The sequence below is a fragment of the Plectropomus leopardus genome, chromosome 23, assembly GCF_026936395.1.
Source record: "Plectropomus leopardus strain MGB_pleo_1.0 chromosome 23, ASM2693639v1, whole genome shotgun sequence".
In the NCBI taxonomy this organism is placed as follows: Eukaryota; Metazoa; Chordata; class Actinopteri; order Perciformes; family Serranidae; genus Plectropomus; species Plectropomus leopardus.
This window is the reverse complement of record NC_142198.1, coordinates 4,788,128-4,808,875: the sequence shown is the minus strand read 5'-3', so window position 1 is coordinate 4,808,875 and position 20,748 is coordinate 4,788,128. Positions and strand designations below refer to the sequence as shown.

The window sequence follows — 20,748 nt, the reverse complement described above, 5'->3', positions numbered from 1 at the left end:
ACGTGCCATTGATTGGTTCAATGAAGAAATCGATGCATTTGATGCACAAAAGCAAACAAAATAGAGATCGATATTTGTTAAAAACCTCCACCAGAGCCTGAAGGGTTTTTAAGTCATACAGCTGATACCATATCTAAAATGTATTTCGTATTTTTAGGATTGACTGCAGTTATAGAGCAGTAAGGGACTGTTCTTTATTTATCAGAGGAGGGTTATGACTGGGGTTGTGACTTTGTTCTTATTTCATTTAATTTTTTTCTCAGCTACATTCATGCAGGGCAAAATTTCTCATGATATATATTTTGATGAACGTTCATGTTGACAGTTGGTTATGTATCCTAATTGTTAGACGTGATATGTTTAAGGACCATCAGAAATGTAAAAATCTAACCATAATTTCAGTTTTTGCACTTTCTGGCTATGATGAATGGTTTGATTTTGGCTTTTTCTCAAGAAAACATCCCTTTCATGGTGGGTTTTGTTTTTGAAAGATTGAATAAATGAATTAAAACTTACTTCTTGAAGGGGTATTTGCTTTGCACTAATCAGCATAAAAACTAACAACAAGATATAACATGCAAATTAAAATGGATGATATTGCAAATAAGTACAATATACAACAATTTATTCACATTAAACACCTTGACACCTCCAGACTTTATAAATCATACAGCTGATTCTGTATTCAAAATGATTTTTTTAAAAAGTATTGCACGGATGGGGACTTGAGTGCCACGACTTGAGAATAACTTGTGACTTGCAAAACAATGACTTGGTCCCACCTCTGTTGATAATTAATCACAATGAAATTTTCATCTCTAGAAAATGCTTTCTTTAAAACCTGCTGGTGTAATACATTTATAAGTAAATGCTGGGGTTTATTTATCAATTCATCTGCTAAATATGAAGCTACAGCTTAGTTTAGCTTAGCTTAGCTTAGCTTAGCTTAGCTTAGCTTAGCTTAGTTTAGCATGAAGACTGGATGAAAGGGAAACAGCTAGCTTGTCCAAATGGTCAATTAAATTTGCCTGAATCTACCCCTTCACCTCCCTAATTAACACATGGTTATATCTTTTACTCTTAATGTTATCTGCTTATATAAGCCTAATTCTCTAAATGTTACTTATTTATTTGTGAAATTGTATTTTTGAGCTTGCACTCCAATCTATTTATGGACACAGTGCTGTTTAATATTTCTGCTCTAATGTTCTTAGTTTTGGTTATGTCATAAGAGGGGTGACACAGATTTCTGGGATAATCTGGGAAGTGCTTTGTGCTTAAGCTTGAGAAGTGCTTTATAAATAAAAAATATCATATTATCATTATTATCTTGTTGAGTCTGTTACCATGAGGTTGCTGACTAACTGGCAGAGGCTTGAGGAAGTCACTCCACCCAGCCAAGAAACAGTAATGAATTTCTAGTAAAACCCCAAGTTCCTGTTTTCACTTTTATAGTTTAGAAAAGATAAATCATGTTAACTGACTGTGACCTGGCTGTGGAAGTATATGTATATATGAAATAATTTTAGTTTTAAAGTTTCTGGCTATCATAACTAATGGGATTTTGGTGTTTTGTGTTTTTTTAGAAGACATGGCTGTCAAACTAGCCAACAGCTTTTGGGGTTTGGATTATATTTAAAATGATGACAAAATACAAACATTTAAAGGTGTACGTCACTCCCCTGAGCCAAAATTTAAAAAAGTCTCCCCCCACTGCTTAAAAAAAATTGCTTTAAATTTGCATCCGTTTTGCACCACCCTCTCCCCTATCATAAATAGCAAACAGTCCTTAAAGCAGAAGCTCAAAACATGATTACAAGTGAGTAGTAGGTGTTTACTCACAAAGCCGGCACAATGCTCGCAGAACGTGGGCTTGACATAGGTGGTCTCAGTGAAAGTGTGGATGAAGCCCATCTTGCAGTTGAGCAGAGAGCTGGCTTTCATAAAGTAGTCTATCATCTCCTCTCGGCTGATCTTCCCGTCTCTGGGAGAGGAAGCAGACTGAGGTGGGTTCATTGTGTAAACTGCATGCATTTTACAGCAGCGAATAAATCTGTGAATGCTTACTGGTTCTTGTCCAGTTCTCCAAACTTGCTGAGGTATGGGAAGTTGTTCCTGATTATTTCAAATTCGTCCCTGGAGATGTGGCCGTCACCATCCGAGTCGAAGTTTTTGAAGACCGACTGTAAACATATGAGGGTTTTGCAGGTTAGTTTTAGTTTCACAGAGCAGCAGAGTTGTCCCTGACATGTTTTTGCCCAGGTTTAACCAAGGTTAAATCCTGATAATGTGTGACAGTAGTGTACTTGTTTACTAATTTTCCGTTTAAAAAAAAATCAGTTGTCTTTGTCACATTTTACTGTTTTCTTGCAATATGCGTGACATTTACAAGGTGGTCATTGCCTTTTTTCTCCCATGTTTTTGACAGAAATCAAATCAGTTTGCTCAGGTTTCATAGCTTGTGAGAGGCATCTGAATGCCTAAGCACAAGAAAACTGATGCTGAACCAGGTTTCAAAGGGTTAATTAGGCTGTTTTGAGTGTGAGAAAGCTATGCACAGTGAAGCGCCAAATGCACATAACCATGGGAATTGAAAGTGCAGCACAAACAACAAAGGTTTTGCCCTCTCAGTTAACTAATTACACACATACACTGCAAAACATAATGCAACTGCGCAGTGACTCTGGCAGGATTAAATTTCATACGCGCAAGATCTGCCCACCCGTGACATCTAGGTTAACATGTGCACATAGTGAGCAAAAAAGACAAAGAGAGATTGATACACCACCTCGATGCACCACCATAAAACTCTGATTAACCTACCGTACGCCACATATAGGAGATCTCATAGGAGATAACATCCTGTACATAATATCTTGTGCGTAGGAGATAAGCCTAGGTTTTGGCCAACATTGTTTGCAGTTTCTTTTTCTTTCTCCGTTTTCAGCTTCCACAGAATCCCAGTGGGAAAACATTCATTATAGAAATTGACCCATTGCATCAAAGGATTCTCCCACAGGGAACTACATATACTTAATATGGCAGGCAATAAATACATACAACACCACGGAAACTGCAGTTACAGAGATTTCAGATGACCCTCTCAGGCTTGGTAATTATGAAAAAACAACAATCTGGCCAAAACGCCAAGAGCACTTGGCAGTCATCATGTCAAGATGTTGGTGGAGAGGATAACAACAAATAATTCAGCGTCAGCGTTCTGATGTCCCTCAGGCTACAATCAGTGCTGAGAGGGGGGATTTGTGAGACACACTCACCTCCACCATCTTTTCGATGTGTTTTTTGATGACTGTGGGGTCGGCGTTAGGCTTCACCGACACAGCCCAATCATCGATCATGGTGGGTTTGGGTTCAGGCGCAGGGGCAGGGCTGGAGTTCTGCTACAACCAATGAGAGAGCAAAGATGGTTAGATCAGTATCAACCTCGGAGAGAGAATGCTGTCATTGTCTAAAGACAAGAAAAGACAGCTGCTGTACAGGGTTACTACAGTCAATCAAAATGTCACAGGAGAAGAAGAACAAAGATTTCGAAGATGCAAACAGGAGCAGAGTGATATATCACTGCCAAAAAATGGGATATTTGAAAACAGGCCAGTACGGGATCCCAACAGTGTGCTGCTCACCGCCGGCTTGCGAGGTTCTCTCTGTAGAGACATCTGGTAGATCTCCTCCTCTGTGTGGTACTGGTCCAGAGACACCTGCACACAACAGGACATGGACATTTTGTCTTTAGATGACCCAGTCATTTGTGGCATTAGCCTCTGCTACATTCCTATGCAGGGCCGTAATTGTGTATTTAACATTGGGGGGGCCATTATACTGACATTTTTATGACTTTTTTGACATAATGTACCCTGACATTTTTTGACATTTTTATGGCTTTTTATACATATTGTACTATGACATTTTATTTTATTTTTAATTTATTTTTGTTACATGTCTTACTATAACTGTTCATGACATTTTTATTACTTTTTATGACATATTATATTATAACATTTTATGACATTTTTTTGAAATAATACACTGTGGCATTTTATGACATTATAACACTTTATTACCCATTCATGACTTTTTAAAAGACATTATCCTATGACATTTTCTTAGATTTTTATGGCTTTTTAGACATATTATACTATAACACTTTATGGCATTTTTCTGACTTTTTTGAAATATTATACTATGACATTTTATTAGATTTTTATGACTGTTAAGACATATTACATTGTGACATTTTATGACATTTTTATTTATTTTTTTGGCATATTATACTATTACATTTTATTAGATCTTTATGCCTTTTGACATAATATACTCTGACATTTTATGACATTTTTTATTTGTTTTTGACATATTATAACAAAAATGAACATCAGAATTTTTTTCTGCTTGCTTATTAGGGCTTCCACTGAAGTTGTTGGTGGTAGAGTGGTTTATTCTAATTTGGGCAAATTGACCCTTTGGTATTTGCTAACAACTATCTTTTGAGAAGAAACAAAAGAAGGCGATCCTTTCAGTTTCCACACGTTTAATTTTCTTGGTCTTGAACACAAAGACCTTCTCACACATCATTATAATGAAGCATCTGTTATGTGCAGCTATCCTTTACATGAGCACAGCCGCTATGGCAACAGGTTAGAGAGCAGCATCTATTTTTTGCTCTGGCTAACACGCTGCGGCCAGCTGCCTCATACTATCAACCACTGCATCTATTGCTGCCTTCAAATTATTTTCCTCGGAGCTACTCTCTTACCGTAATTGTGTTCTCTGGCTTTTATTGAGTTGAAGTGGTGAGTGTGGAAGGGGAAAAATAGGCTTTTCTTCTTGTTTGGTCTTGTGATTTTGTGGAGCTTACAATATTTCAGGGAGAAGGTTAACTGTAACTTGTTGACCACATCCGAGACAATAAGAAATAATGTGAATCATTTGATAAGCTGATGAATTTAGAGGAAAGTTTGTTTGTGGTTTGCCGTCGTGCCTGTGTGGAGATTATTTTGAAGGATGTATTGACTTTCTTTCCATCTTCTCACTCTTTTCCCCTAAGACTCAAGACAGATCAAGTCCAATAAGCACTGGCATAAGATAATTGGGTATTGACTCCATCCGCCAAACTTCCTCCGCTGCCCCTCAGCTCCAAAACCTGTCAAGTTGTTTTCTTTCATTTTCACAGAAAAAAAGGGGCACCAGCTGCAATCTCACATGAACACCTGCAACCGGATTGAGTGATTAATCCCTTGGGATTGTTTAAATACAGAGAGCTTCTCGAATTCAGGAAACTCTTATCTGAATCTGCCAAAAAAATACTCACACGCACTCGGGGGTTTAGTGTGAAGTGCTAAAACACCCAGCCCAGCCTCTGTGCTGAAGTGCAGACAGCAACAAGATCAGTCTCACTCACTACTTCCAGTTTAAGAGCTCGCACTAGCTGTACGTGACTGTTTGCACAAACACAGATAACTTTCACCCAAAATATGAAAAGGGTATTTATATTAAGTGATACGCATTCTTAAAGTATGCCTCTCCCACATCATTTCATATTACAAATGTATTTCATAGGGCAACAACATGTTGTTTCCTTGTGGAGGCTTGCAATTCTTCCAGTTTGTATTCCACGATCGATAGAAGTGTTATGTAAACATAAAGTGTAATTTAAGGCGACAGAGAGAGAAATATTTTGTTTGCCAAGACAGAAAAATAGTCTGTAGAAGAAGGTGCAAAATGATTGCTTTGCTGATTGCTTGCACGGTTTAAAGGGGACCTATTCTGAGCATTTTTAGTTTCATATTTGTATTTAAGGTTTCTATTAAACCATTTTTACATGCTTTAAAAAAAACACTTTACTTTTGTCATGCTGTCTGCGCTGAAACAACTGCATTCACCCTCTGTCTGAGATGCTCTATTTAGCACCTGTCTCATAAAGCCTCCTTCACAAAACAAAACAAAAAAAGCCCATTATGCTCTGATTGGTCAGCTTTTCCCATGTCTTCTGTACCTCGTCTCAACACCATCATTACAGCTGGGGGAATGACAGAAGGCATAAGGCCTGAGAGAAAAGGTGATTTTTTTTTTTTTGCAGGCAATGTTTGTCAGAATGTAAGATTTGATCTCCTACATAAGAGATAATATAATCTCTTCTTTGTAGAAGATAATATCTCCTACAAGGGACAAAACCTATGTGGAAGATCATTCTACAACAGCCACATAACTCCAACATATATGATAATATGTAGAAGATAATATCTCCAGCATAGGAGATAATATCTCCAATTTAAGAGATAAACTAAGGTTTTAGCCTACATTGCATAAACTCAGAATTTTGTTGGCCAGAAACTAAGTTTTGAACTCTTTCGTATAAGATAACCTCCCATATGTTGGAGATAATGTATATAACTGTACTTTCTACATAGGAGAAAACCAACATAGGAGATAATATCAACAACAGCAACATATCTCCAATGTAGGACATAATATGTAGGAGATAATATCTCCAGCATATGGGATAAACTTAGCTTTTAGCCAACATTGCACAAAGTTAGATTTTTTTGGCCAAAATCTAAGTTGGTCTAAGTTTCTAAGTCTAAATTTGATCTCCTCTGGAGGTGATAACCTCGCATATGTAGGTGATAATAAATGTAACTTTATCTCCTACATAGGAGAAAACCTACAAAGGAGATTATATCTACAATGGCCACTTATCTCCAATATAGGACATGTGATGTAGGGGATAATATTTCCAATGTAGGAGATAATATCTTAAACACAGGAGATAAACTTAGATTTTGACCAACATTGGCTGCAAAAATTTTTTTTCACCTTTTCACCTCTCACCGCTTCTGTAAAATCCCACTGGGAAGAGGCGCATTATTAGAAATTGACTCATTGCTTTTATGTTAAAAGGATTCTACCAAAAAGAACTCCAAATACATCTAATGCCAGACAATATGATCATATAACATCACCAAGGCTGGAGTTAAAGGGTTTTCAGATGACCCTCCCAGCCTTGGTAATTTTGGCAAAAGATTACTAATCATCTGGCCAAAAAGCCAAGAGCCCTTCACAGCTCTCATGTCAAGATGAGGGATTACAGGGATTACTTCTTTGCCATTTACGTACTTTATTATTTGAAACTTTGGCCACACTTAATATGAACATCCATCGTTGTAACTGTTAGACTAAAATATGGAAAAGCATAATAGGTCCCTTTTAATAGTACTGACGACATAATATAGCCCTGTGATCTGTTATAACAAAATGCCTTCCTGCAAATGTGTTGAGACTAAAAAGGAGATACTGATTCAACCAAGTTCTCTTCTGAGTAATTTCAAAGCCAAAGCACTCTGACAGCAAAAGCCCTTTAGGCTTTAATCTGGATATGGGAACAGACAAGAGGTTTCAGTGCAGGTTAACAATTTAAAGTTCAGTGAAGTTCAATAAAGAGATGCTGAAACAGAGGTCGTGACTCCTTTGTCCTGGATAAAAAAGTAATACTAGAAAATGGAATTTGGCAGCCAGATATCAGTGTAGAGGTAAATGTAGAAGTAAATGCAATGTTTAATCCTCTGCATCACTCAGTGTTTTTTAACTAAAGGAGCATCAAATTTACACATGAATTTTTATTTACTTGTAATTAGAGGTGGACCTACTTCGCAAACTGTGGAAACAGTACTGATGTTATCTGTGGCTCTGTAGGAGATTACCAAAAGTAAAAAATCATCCTGATGATGTCGCTGGAGTAATATCAGTTTGGGCCCCTGGTTTAAAGTTTTTACAGAAAGCCTACATTCAGATGCAAATCTGCTGTTTATTGTTAAAAAAATATAAGTTAAAAGAAGCCAGTGAACTGTAAATCTTGCTTTTCATGTACGAAATAATAAATGTTTCCAGCAGTCTTTTTATATAATCAATTCGTCAAGGTGATACACAGGCTGTTTTGACCCGCTCTGGATCATATCTGTTTCAGACAACTAAATACTGTGAGCTTGAAGGTCAATGCCTTGAATGCCTCGGTTACGTCTAATCTCTGGCCTTTGTCTGCACGCAGTTTTCATCCCAGCTGGCTGCTCTTTAGCCCAGCTGACCGTGAGCCAATCAAATCACAGCAGAAACAAATTCTGTGTATCAAACAGACTGCCTGTTACGCCGGCTGTGTGCTTGTCCTTCTCAAAGTTTTCCCTCCTACTTCACTGCTGTCTGAGCGCTTTCCAATTGTGCACTTTGTGATGAGTAAAACCTGACTGAGAGACTTATTTACCCAGAGCAAGCTGCTACATCTATAATGCGAGCCAAACACTTTGAATGCCGCACACATTCTGTCCACTCACCGTAAGCAGGTTGAGCAGGTCCGTGTTGGCATCCACGTTAGGCGGCGTGGTCTGGATCAGCGCCAGCTCTTGCAGGATGGCGTACAGCTGTTGGGTCTTAGCCAGGTTGACCCGCGTCTTCTCTTTGTCCACCCAGTCTGGCAGCGCCACATGCACGGCTATCAGGTCTTTCAGGTGCACGCCAAGGATGGGGAAGCGGAAGCCCGAGCACTCGGAGAAGCGCTTGCGGTATTGACTGTAGTTCCCACATGATGTCACTAGTTCAATGAGGTTGTTGAAAACCTGCAGGTCGAGTGAATGCAGGGAGGTGAAATTAATCTAAGGGTTAGGGTTAGAAGTATAAGGATAAAAACTCCTCTTAAATACCTGTCTAATTACTGTATCTCCGGAACGGTAACAGAAGAAGGCCTCAAATTTGGTGTGTGCACTCATCTGGTCATTGTGACGTTGTGTGCAATGTTTGGTTATCGTTGGTTAACTCTTTGTACCTGACCTGAGCAAATTGGCTTCATATTTTTCAAAAGCATGGAAAGAAGTCAGTGAGCAGCTTTATAAGAAACGCCCCCCAAATTAGCAAGAAATCAGTAAAAATTTACAAGAACATTTCCTGAAAATAAAGAAAACAAAAAAAGTAAAAACCAAAAAGAAACAGGAAAATTACCTTTAGAAAATGCAAAAAATAATTTCAAATCTGTAACATAATTTTTAATATATAATTTTTTTTTTCATTTTTTCAGACATTTTTGCAAAGTTGCTCATTGCCTTTTCCCATCTTTTCAAAAGAAATCAAAACAATTTTGCGAGGTTGCATAGGTTGAAATGCTTATGGAAAGTGTCTGAATACAGACGGGTCAGGGTTAGGGTTAGGGGTAACTGGGCTTAACTACTAATAGCCTCTTCCCGTTTTGGTTGTGCAGTGGTTAACACACTTCCTTTGTGCCATATTCTGAGCCCTCATTTTACCAGGAGATCATATGCATTGGCTTACAGTGAACCACTCTAAACACAGATGGTGTCATTATTCTATAGCCATTACACTGTGCAATCAACATTAACTCCATTACAAAGCATAACTTTCTCTTATAGAGTACAAAATTGAAGGGGATGAGTTGGCAGAAACAGAGAGCCTGTCTCAAGAGAGATTTGTTTAGAAGTATCAAAACTTTGCTCCAGATGGACTTACATAACTGACTGCAACTCCCCCAACAACAGTTGCATTCCAGTTCTATGGCTCATAGTTCTAAAAAGCCACCGTGTAGGAGTAATCGGCACAGATAAGGAGCTTGGCAGCTCCCGCAGAGGACATGTGGATTACTGAATCAAGATCCAACATCACTTGTTCTCTAAGTGCATCGACATGCAGTGAATGTTGAATTTGTATGGTGGCGTCGGGCCATGGATGCCAAAGAGAGATCAGCGACGATTGGAGAGGAAGGGTACCTTGTTGGTCTCAGCGCTGATGTGGGTCTGCGTGTCTTTGAGGCGAGAGATGGAGCTGTTGCTGAGGCCGCCCACCACAGCCATCAGCGTGTTGAAGTTCTGCAACTGCAGCAGCTTCTGCAGGACGAGAGGGAGGAAATATTAGGAGCGAGGGCGAAAGAGGAGACGGTAAATGAATGCTGAAGCCAAAAAGGGATCTCAAAGGAAAGAGTGAAGGTGGTGCAGGTTAAAAAAGATTTACAGTACAAGGAGTCAGGAAAGAGAAAAGCCTCAAAATGTGGTGCCAGAGTCTAGCGTTCAGCAGCCCACATGCACATCCACACATGAGGAAGATACAACTGAATTTCCGAACCTTTCTATGTCTAACTTAAGCTAACACTTTGTGAATGGCGCTCTGCAGGGCTCCCCCGCTGCCCTTCAGCCTGCATGGCATCTCACAAAAAAAATCAATGGGGTCACAGCTGTGTAGGAGGCCTGCCAGAGGGGATCATTTGATTCAGCTCAAACACCCTTTGGAATCAATTGGCAAAGCAAGTGTGGATGGCAGCCCAGCGTTCGTACAGACCGTTTGGCTAAACTGCACGTGCATGTGTTCGTGAGCGAGGCCTGAGAAAGGTTTCATTGTCAACACGCCAGGGCTTCCCACTGGGTGTACAATAAATTCATTGTATGATACTGGCCGGGAGATGGAATTCATCCTCTTTCTCAATTAATTGTTATCACACAGCCGATTGGCAATGTGGCTATTTATCAAAGCCGGAGGCACAGACCGAACATAATGTGAAATGGATTGAAACGGAGCTTTTCAATGAGCTTCAAAAGGGTGTTTTTGCATTTTTAAATTATAACGCAATGTGCAGTCAAGACTAATGAACATGAGGCATTTGTAACCCCAACAGGAAGCTAAATTGGGACACAACCAGCGCGCCCTGAAGCTCTGAGAAATGTCAAGTATGTCAAGGCTACCTTCTGTGCCGCCTCTGAGTACATTTGAAATCAGCTTGTACATAATTTTTGTCCCTGCATGTGCTCACTCTGGGCTGCATTTCTGAGTACCAAAGTTTGAGGCGATTCAAATTGGCAGAGAATTAAAAATGGGATTTGCAGCATGGATGGTCTGTCTCTGATGTATCTGCCCAAATGTTCACCCACTCGGTATGAATGTCACGGTCCGAAATGACCTCTATGGCCCACATTTGAGGTCCAGTGTGTAGGATTTAGGGGACATACTGGCACAAATGGAATATGATATTCAGAGTTATGTTTTCATTAGTTTGCATGAAGTGGTATTTCAGGCGATTTGAAATAGCCATATTTATAAAACTGCAATAGAAACAATTTTTTGGCTTTTATAGGTCACATGATGCTATGGATATGTGCTTGTCAGTAGAAACTGGCTCCCTCGGGCATGATGCAGCAGGTGCCACAAGAGGTGTTATTGCATCGCATAACTCTTCAAAAGTTGAGCGGATCATCCGAAAGTTTTGAATCCACGTTTCCTCTGTAAAATCGCCTCACAGAAATCCCTCATATGTGGTAGTTCCAAGCCCCCAGGAAGTACGCCAAGCCCTCTGTGGAGAAAGGCTCTCTTTCTTTGCCTTGGGAAATTTAATGTAAATTAGTAAATAATTTTTTGTGAGTGTCAAATGACTTGCTTATCTTCATCTTGATTTAAACCATCCAGTTCAACATTTAGAACAGTATAAAAGAGCCGCAAGATTAGATTTTTTAGACCGCCATTCAAGCTAGTGAGGTGTTAAACCTAAAGTCAGTCTTATGGGCCAGCAGATCCGGGTATTCTACGCTAATTATTCACCTGGAGAAAAATATTGGGGTTTTTTTCTGCTTCATGCACCAATCAGCAGCTCTCATAGGACTGAACAGAGCTCCGACCCTATGCCTGTATCCAGACTTCCTATAAGACATCAATGTGTTGCTCCCACATGTAAGGGGCATGCCTTTCCATTATTGCTTGCATAACACGCCTTAGACTAGAAATAATGACGGCTAATGCGGTGGCTGCAACAGAAATAAACCCGCTAATGTTTTGTACATCCATTGCCATGCTTCTTTGAATGTTATCACCAGACGAGAAGTAGCAGATCACTCAGTGGAAACATCTCGCAATTGCCTTTCATCGACATTTCAAAAATATCGCTTAGGTTTCGCCCAAATCTGTAATGGAAACCCGCCTATTGTCAGGCCTTCTGCAGCTAATCTCTAGTCATTCATCCCACACATGGCTGGTCAGAATTAGCATCTGTCTTTGCCACTACACTGTCAAAGCTTCACAAAACACTGGAAAAGGTCCCAGTGTTCAATATCAAGGAGGGTGAGACGAGAGCGAGAGACAAGAGCTCTGCTGAGGTGTCGCAGTGCTGCTGTAACAGTGGGAGGTGTTAACCTGCCGAGACCTCCCTAAATAAATGATGAGAGACACAAGTTTGTTCTGCAGCTGAAGGGAAGGAGGACGGCTATCAATCGGGGAGCACACTTGCATTTACATAGCGCTCCAGGCTTTTAGGATGAAAATGCTATTTTCTGCACCTTTTATGGTTGGCTGGAGCTCCCTCGCACAGCGGAGATGAGCGAATTGTCACACAGAGGGAGAATCCAGCCCATCTGGCAGACCAAATGATAACATCAAACCGAAATCATATCAATTAAAGTGAAACCCAGGACGGATTTTAAAGGGATGTCTTTGTTGTGAGGGGATGACAGTCTCCAGGCATATGTGCAGGGAACCATAAAAGGCAGCGAGCTAGAAACTTTGTTTAGGTATTGATGGGAAAACAGATTGAGTTAAAGATTAGGATTAGAGGAATCTTGACCTGTAGATGACCGTAGATGATTTCAGTTGCTCAGCATAGAAATGAAGAGTTACATGGTTAGATGGACAGATAAACGAGTTAAAGGAACCTGTTTTTTAGGCTTCTACACAGCAGGTTATCTTTGCAAACCGCAGTGCAAAAAGCAACTGTCTCCTACAGAGGAATGACTGAGCACTCAGTAAAGAGAAGGCTTGACTTCCAGTGAGGGCAGACCTTGTAGGAAAAAGATGATTAGCTATGATAGCAGCATGGTTTCAGGAATGGTAATATCGGTCGGTTCAACAATTCTGACTGACTTCTGACTTTTGACACACTTCCAAGAAATTTTCATTCATTCACGGTGTCCAGAGAATTAATCTTGACTTTGGTGACGTCCTGACATTTCCTCTATAAATTTTTGGTTTTTGGAATTATTACATCTTATTGTCTAACTGTGAAAATCTCAACCCAGTGCCAGAAAAAAAAAAATTGTACATTTCTGCACACCACAGATAAGTTGCATTTGCAGGTTATTACAGTATATATCAGTTACATTGAAACCAAATGTTCAAAGAATGCTGTGGTTATCATGTTATATGATTTAGGCACTAAAACCACTTGTTATGGTTGCGACAGGTTGCTAAAAAGAACCCATGTTTTGTGCCTAAAGCTGCTGGAAACAGTGAAGACTTTCTAATTCACAACCAGTTTTATTGTTTGTTGCTCTCAAACAGTGTTCTGCAGCGGTCTGCAGCTTGTCATGCGACAAGCCTACGTGACAAAGCATTCACCATCCCCTTCACCTCCCAACGACAAAGTCTGCTTGTTTACTTTTAGAAACACTGATATAATGCATATGAAATGTGCAAATGGAATGAATTCATTGTTTGCAGAAATGTACAATGCCAACATTTTCTCCTAGCAACTGGGCTGTGAAAACCTGTTTGTAAAATTTTCTTATTCTTTTAAATACATTTTTACATGCTCTTTCATTGTTTGAGACAAATTTACAACTCCTTGGGCCCCTAAAAGCTTTTGCCAAAAGTGAATCATCATCTAGCTATATCAAGATTTTCTTCATTCCTGGAGATGCTTAGCCCTGACAGCTGCCTAATTGTAAAGAGCTCTCAGTAGGCATCCGGACATGCAAATATCTCTAAAGCCTTTTTAAGTTCAGTTCACATTTCCTCATACTGAGTGGTAATGATCCCATTTTACGAGTGCACGTCCAAGTCATCAAGGCTTCCCCGTGACTTTTCCCCTTTTCTCCACATCTCTTGGTTTAATCTCTAATTCTCCTTTTTACAACTTGCATCCCCTCCTCTTTCTCTGCGGCTCCAGGCAGTTATCTCAGTCTGAGCCTCACAGCTCTGTTTTAAAAACCTTTGCGGTCTCAACCGTCCCCGCAGACAGACCTGTGCCACTCGGATGAAGTGGGAGATGACAGCAGCTCTCTGCGAGGCGGTGGGCTTGCTGAGCACCATGAGCTGGATCCATTGGGAGACGCTGTTGAAAAGGGTGATGAAGCGCTCCAGGATGGGGTTATCCACCGTGCAGCCATGCATCACAAAGCTGTGGTAGTCCTGGAACTAAAAGCAGGAATGAGCATTACACATTTGATTTCATTCATTCCCTACCAGTTTTTTTATATATATCCTGACAATTATATCCTTAGAAATGTAGTTATTATAGGAAAAGTTTAAATTGAATTTTGGAATTTATAATCCAGTGTTGTAGCGCTTGGCCTGTACTTAAGACTAAAAGTTGGGCAAAATCCCAAAATAAACTTTGAGTTTATTGTTATTCAAGTGGTCTGAGAGAAAAAAAAGATCCACTCTGTGATGGGAGACTTTGTATTACAAGGAGTTTTTGTGAGGTTTTTGTGTTTATGTGACAATTTCTTGGCTTTGTCCAAAGGATTTTTTTGAGAACTAATCTTAAATTTGGGAAATATAGCAACCTACTCTAAATGCAGAAAAGCATCATTACTGCATATTTAAAGCAGCAGGCTAGCTGCTTTATGTTTCTTTTTATTATTGCTTATTTTATTTTATTTTGAGCCAGCATCTTTTTTTGGAGAGACACAAAGACAAAGCCAAGACAAATCACCACCGCTGCCCCCATTGTACCACCAACACCATCACACTCGAACGAATTATCTCAAAACATCTAAATCAGCACACACCCATACACTGCCTCTGCTTCCCAAAATAACAGTCAGAGAGCAAAATGCATCCAGAAAATAAATATAATTACTGCCAATAAAAGTCCATTTTAACCGCCATTGCTTAGCAACTGCCATGAGCCTGCAGTGCATGACATTACTTGAGGACTCAAAGAGTATAAAAGCAGTAAACATCATGGTGGATATAAACAGATTTAGCACAGACTGCAGACAAACTGACCAGGATCTTGCAGAAGGATTTGTACTCCAGGTATGTCAGGTGTTCAGCCAGTTCACAGGAATCAAGGTGGTCAAACAGTAGAGACATTTTCCTCTTTTTGGACACTGATGGGACACGCTGGGTCACCTGCCGCTTCCATTTATATGACGGCCTGAGAGGGGAGATAAAGCACATAAGAACTGTAGAATAAATTATATAAATGCTTTCTGTTCTCAGGGACTGTTCGTTATTAATGAGGAGAGAGGGGGCGGTGCAATATAGGGGAGGTATTTTAATTATTTTTTAGAGCACTGGAGAAAGACCTAAGTTTTGGCTTACGGAAGAGACAGGCAACTTTAAATGTTTGTGTTTGTAATTTTTTTTAATTGCCATCCGAACCCCTAATCCAGCTGTCAGGTTTAAAATGTGTATTTTCTTTAAAAATTACCAAATTATACCCTTAAACATTTGACATTGCTAAAAGTTGCCATTATCACCGCTAAGAGGGTCATACTCAGACACTGGAAGGGGATTAATCCTACAAACCATCAAGAATAACAGGGACAGTTGTGAACCTGTAATGTGAATTTAGCTTGTCTGTTCATTAGTTGTTGTTTTTTTTTCTCTTTTTAATTTGATTTTTTATCAATATTATCTATTTATTTATTCTTTATTTTAATTTATGTTATTTCTTCTTTTTTGTTCTTGAAGAATTTGTTTTTGAATATACTTTTACAATATTGTTTATTTGTCACAGTTAAAGGTGCTCTAGACACTTTTTTTCTATATCAAACAATAAGCTGCCGCTGTTGTATTTTTTATAGATTTTATTCGGGAATATGGTCATTATGCACATTTTGCTGAAAGCTGTGTGTGTGTAAAGTTCTAAGTGCATACCCATCATGTATAACAATAAGGTGTTGTAAGGAGGTTTAGGTCACGATTTAAAAAAAAAGTCACACCCCAGCCACTCCCTTCCTGTGATAAAAAAAGAACAGTCCCTAAGGTCTTATGGATAAAAACTATAACAATCGCGGTTTTTCTCTAAATGCAAAATTTATTTCTGGCAGGACATTCCCTTGATTACAAAGCTTCAGTAAGTCACAAAGCCGTCTCCTTATGGGACACTAAAGGGAAGCCGAGGTCACATAGAAATGGCTTTTATGGGAAAAGGAGAAGTTGCTGACCCCGCATAGCTCAGCTCAGCTCAGCAGCTCTGAGAACGGGCAATAAAAAGGCCACTCTGACATAAACGCCCACAGACAGAGACATTCATTCACTCTGTCAACAACACGCAAAGCTTTTAGCCACCAATTCACTCACACACTGTCGAGGTCAATGAGCTGACTCTGGCGCTCGTTGCCCTCAGTGGTCAAGAGGTCTTTAAAGTCTTTGATCTGGTCGGATAGCTCCGGGCTCAGATTGAACTCTGCTGGAAACTCGGAGATCCAGTACCTGGAAGGCAGAACAAAGGGATGAAAAGAGAGGAGGGTGATAAAAAAAATACTGGGGGGAGGAAGACTTGTTTACATCAGCACAATAATGCAACACTACATTTAAGACCTTTAGTTATAGTTTTACATGATGATAAAAAGTGACATTTTGCCAACTAAGACAATTTCTGCGTGACGTGTTCTTGCTGTCAGTATTTAAACTTACAAACTAATAAACGAATCATGAGACCAAAGTTCAGAGAGAAATTGAACCAGAAAAAATAAAAAAAGAATGAAAGTTTATTACTTGACAAGGTGGCATATTCGTGTCCGGCGCTCAGCAGTGCAGCTCTCCTCTTGAGATCTTATCCCAAAGTCAAGGTGCAACTTTGATGCAAAAACAATAATAAATTAACAGATTTAGGGGAGCAAAAAAAAAAGATTGATCCGACTTTGATTCAGTTTTTTAGTTAGCAGCGTGTGAAGTGAAATTTGTAGATGAGCACCAAGGAAAATATCTCTAAGGTAGCAGAAAACAAAGGTGAAGGATACTTGAGCACAAGCTTCTTAGCCATGTCGGTTGAGGGGATGTACCAAGGGTGCATCATGAGGAACATGCGAACCAAGGACACATCCTTCAAAGTGCCACTCTCATCTGTAAGAAGAAAATAAAAACATCACTCATCATCTGGAAGATGCACTCATAGAGCATTGCTATTAATTAGTATGTATCTATCTTTGTGTTCAGTGGGAGTCAGTGCCTGATCACCAATTGACAATTGACATAAAGTGCATAAAGTCTATCATAAAGATTAACTTGATCTATGTATATTTACTAACTTAAAGTTGGGCCAGGCGATATGGCTTTAAAATAATATTGCGATATTTTAAGGCTATATCGCGATACATGATATATATTTTGATACTGACATTTTATAACCATGGGGCACAAGTGTGTCTTTCAAATACTACTGATATATGAACAGGAGAGCTTTGTTTGTTACCAGCTCTCAGTGTAATAAATCTTCAAGTTCAAAGTCACTGCAGTAAGAGGTTAAACCTGCTAACAGCTAACTGTTGACTGAAGTTTGAAGTTCACAGCAAAAACATCAACACTTCTATCCCAAGACTAGACAGGTGCTTCAAAAAAGAAGCACCACTTGCTCCACTCTGAATAATTTAATTATAAAATTATGTTGTTTAACTTCATTTTAACTGTATTTTATATAACTTTTATTATAACAAGACTTTATTGTACTTTATTATGCCAGTGGCTGTTTTATTTAGCCTAACTGTAACTGTAGTTCATTTAATAATTTTGTATTTGAGTATTCTACAATAGTTTAAGAAATTTCAAACTATAGAGGTAAATATTGTGTATCTCGATTTAGCCTAAAAATATTCCAATATTATTTTTCAGTCATATCACCCAGCCTTGTATTATTGTAATTTATTCAGTGAGAGAGTTCACTAAAAACAAGGATTTACATTTTTCTTGAATTAATTAAAGCAAATGTCTACTTCAGTGGAACAGTGTTTAAATCACCAACCAAAAGCTTGGATGCACGCTTCCACCAGCTCGTCCACTCCGGCTGACTGCTCTGACAGTATGGACTCCATCGTCGCTTTCCTCTCTGTTTGTCCCCTCGTTTCTCTCTCTCACTCTGGTTTGACTCCCGTGCCTTTCACTGAACACAAAGAAGATGAAAAGAAAGGATCAAAGGAGAGTAATTGCTGTATGAGGCAAAGAGAGAGGAAATTAATTTCACAGTGGTCGTCTCTGCATGTTTGGAATAGCTGTGTGGTCAGTTATTTTTGTTCCACGCTGCAGTTAGTGAAATAATCAGTGATTGTTTATACTGCATTTGGGGTTGGTACACTTAATGGGGAAATCTGCCTGTCAAAGTCATCCCCTATTGGATATGATGGGTTGATTTGACCAAACAAATTCAATGTGTCAGTCTGCAAAACCTGAAACTGGATCCTCCTCAGGGAGCACAATAATTGGTCTAGTGTTCAGTGGAGACTTTAAATGCCTTTTGAGAAACTTTGCAATTGTATTCTTCGTGAAATGTAGGGCTGGTCATTGTTTGACATTTTGAGATACAGAAGTCAGTACTGTAACTGAGAAATGATATACAAAAACAACAGCTTTTTTGTCTCACTTACGTTAACACAAGCAGAAGTACAGAATAAAGCTAGAAAAGTTATGACTTGTAGCAAGATAAGTTAAGACCAAGTGGTAGCGTTGTAGTCAAGACCATCTCTACCAAGACCAAGACTTGACCAAGACCAGAGTGTGTCGAGACCGAGTCAAGACCAAAACCAATCTCGAGTACTAAAACACTACCAAGAGGCAATCTTTGGCCCCCATATTAAAATGCCCAACTGAACTACAAGTATCAGCCACTCATAGAGAGAGTAAAGTGGGTCATTTCTTTGCTAGATTTGCAAATTTGCAAACTGTACAGGTTTGAATTGTTATATATAGCTCATTCGTTGTTACTAGACTTAAACTTTAGTATAATTAAGGCCACTTTGCGTGACAGTTGGGTGCTATCGTAATAAAGTCACTACCACAATGACAACTTCGGTTGGATAACAAAACCAGTGTAACACCAAATTCACATACGTGTAGAAGTAATTGTTGCTATTTCTATGTTTTGAGATCATGAAAGTTAATTGTTACATTTTGGTAATCTAAAAAAGTCTTAAGCATTTGGTTGTACTAGAAGATCTTCTTATGAGTCTGTTTGTTTGGTAAACAAATTTCTCAAAAGTGTTCTGGGTTTTATTATTATTTTTGGGCATTTTTTGCCTTTATTAGATAGGACAGGAGATTGCTATCATGAAAGCGGGAGAGAGAGGGGATGACATGCAGCAAAGGGCCACAAGCTGGAATCGAACCCCACGGCCGCTGCCTTCATATATGGGGCGCCTGCTTTATACACTGAGCCCCGTTATAATTGTTTTAAGCCTATTTTTTTGTTTGCAAAAGTGAGCATTGGCATTATCACAGTTAACCATGGGTGTAAAAGCACTGTGCTAACCAAGCTAGTGGCTAGTATTAGGGTTAGCTAAACCCCCTAATTCAAATAGGGTCAAGTCCACAATCGATTGGTAATGTTGCAGTGGCTATGTCCATTTTTTCACACAGTCTGTGGTTAAGACTTATTGGGAAATATTTGATTTAAGAATATATGTGATCAGTGCTATCTAAGTACACTCAGTTGTTTATACAACCAATATATTTCATTCAGTACTCAAACAGTTTTAAGATTCAGTACCTTACCCAAAATTTGATGTGGAAATCAACAGAGTAAGAGTAAGTACAAGTCCAAGAATATTTAAGGCTGTGTAAGAAGTTATGCAACAATTCTTGTGCATAATGAGTCATTTTAATTTGGATAAAGTACATTTTGCAAACAAGGCTTGCCTTCTTTTATTCAAACTTGATTCTGAGAGTATGACTTATTTTTGTACTTAAGTATATTTACACTGTGGTATTGGTACTTTTACTCAAGTAAAGGATCTAATGTCTACTACCACTGATAAAATTTACAAATAAAAATACCATCTTAAATTCTGTCTGGAAGTTTCAGTTCAAACTATATCATTTTCAGAATTCAATCTTCCACTGTGTGTAAGTCTACAAATAATGAGATAGGCATGGTTAACATGTCACACTGAAGCAAGTGTAACTGACAAATAAGGTCATTTTTATATCAAAATATGACATATTTACACATTTCGGCTTTGACCTCAATATGTCATGTTAGAAAGAACTGCTAGAAAGCCACAAGCACAATCAACAGGAAACCACTATTTATCTGTTCTTGACATGCGACCATGCAGTCTGCGGTACACAACAAAATCCAAGTATTACTCCAAGAGTATTAAAGGCGTATTAACAAATGTATGAACATGTATGATGGTTTTATCACACATGTTGCAGAAATAAGTTAAGAAAGCAATGTATACTGGTATTTTTCTTGGTGACTGAGTAAGTCCTTGTAGCAGGGAACCATGGCAACCACATTTTACTGCCCAGTCACACTCTCACCGCATATACCCACACCTTAACAACACACATGTACAAAACATGTTAAAGGTATGGTTTACCAGTAACAGTAACCTGAAGGAATCGTTTTTATTGTGTCTGAAGAGGTCAAATGTACTAATTCTATGTTCTTGGTTACAGCTTGATCTGGTGGTAACTTAGGAGAAAAAAGAAGCCACTGTTTTGGTTGGCTGCTTAAAAGTGTGAGAGTAGCATTGAGTTCTTGAGTGATGAAGTTTGGTCACAAAATCCACTACGTACGTACCCCGCTGCAGCTTC

At 39.0% G+C, this 20,748-nt stretch overlaps 2 protein-coding genes across 3 annotated transcripts in view; one reads left to right on the top strand and one right to left on the bottom strand.

Moving 5' to 3' along the window:
• alpk1 (alpha kinase 1) overlaps positions 1 to 20,748 on the top strand; it is a 96,975-nt gene that overhangs the window by 51,412 nt on the left and 24,815 nt on the right. The window lies entirely within an intron of this gene.
• The window catches only part of LOC121962248 (RAS guanyl-releasing protein 2-like), a 48,822-nt gene that overhangs the window by 16,008 nt on the left and 12,066 nt on the right, over positions 1 to 20,748 (bottom strand). The window contains exons 2-13 of one of the 2 annotated variants that reach the window (XM_042512477.2): positions 17,960 to 18,097; positions 16,962 to 17,064; positions 16,717 to 16,773; positions 16,300 to 16,431; positions 14,998 to 15,148; positions 14,008 to 14,181; positions 9,783 to 9,899; positions 8,343 to 8,624; positions 3,645 to 3,719; positions 3,279 to 3,401; positions 2,068 to 2,183; positions 1,843 to 1,984 (exon numbers count right to left, since the gene is read on the bottom strand). In XM_042512477.2, coding sequence (XP_042368411.1) covers positions 1,843 to 1,984; positions 2,068 to 2,183; positions 3,279 to 3,401; positions 3,645 to 3,719; positions 8,343 to 8,624; positions 9,783 to 9,899; positions 14,008 to 14,181; positions 14,998 to 15,148; positions 16,300 to 16,431; positions 16,717 to 16,773; positions 16,962 to 17,064; positions 17,960 to 18,029 — 1,542 coding nt within the window. In that variant the 5' untranslated portion in view covers positions 18,030 to 18,097. The remainder of the gene's footprint in view (positions 1 to 1,842; positions 1,985 to 2,067; positions 2,184 to 3,278; positions 3,402 to 3,644; positions 3,720 to 8,342; positions 8,625 to 9,782; positions 9,900 to 14,007; positions 14,182 to 14,997; positions 15,149 to 16,299; positions 16,432 to 16,716; positions 16,774 to 16,961; positions 17,065 to 17,959; positions 18,098 to 20,748) is intronic. The other variant, XM_042512478.2, reaches the window with a different exon arrangement.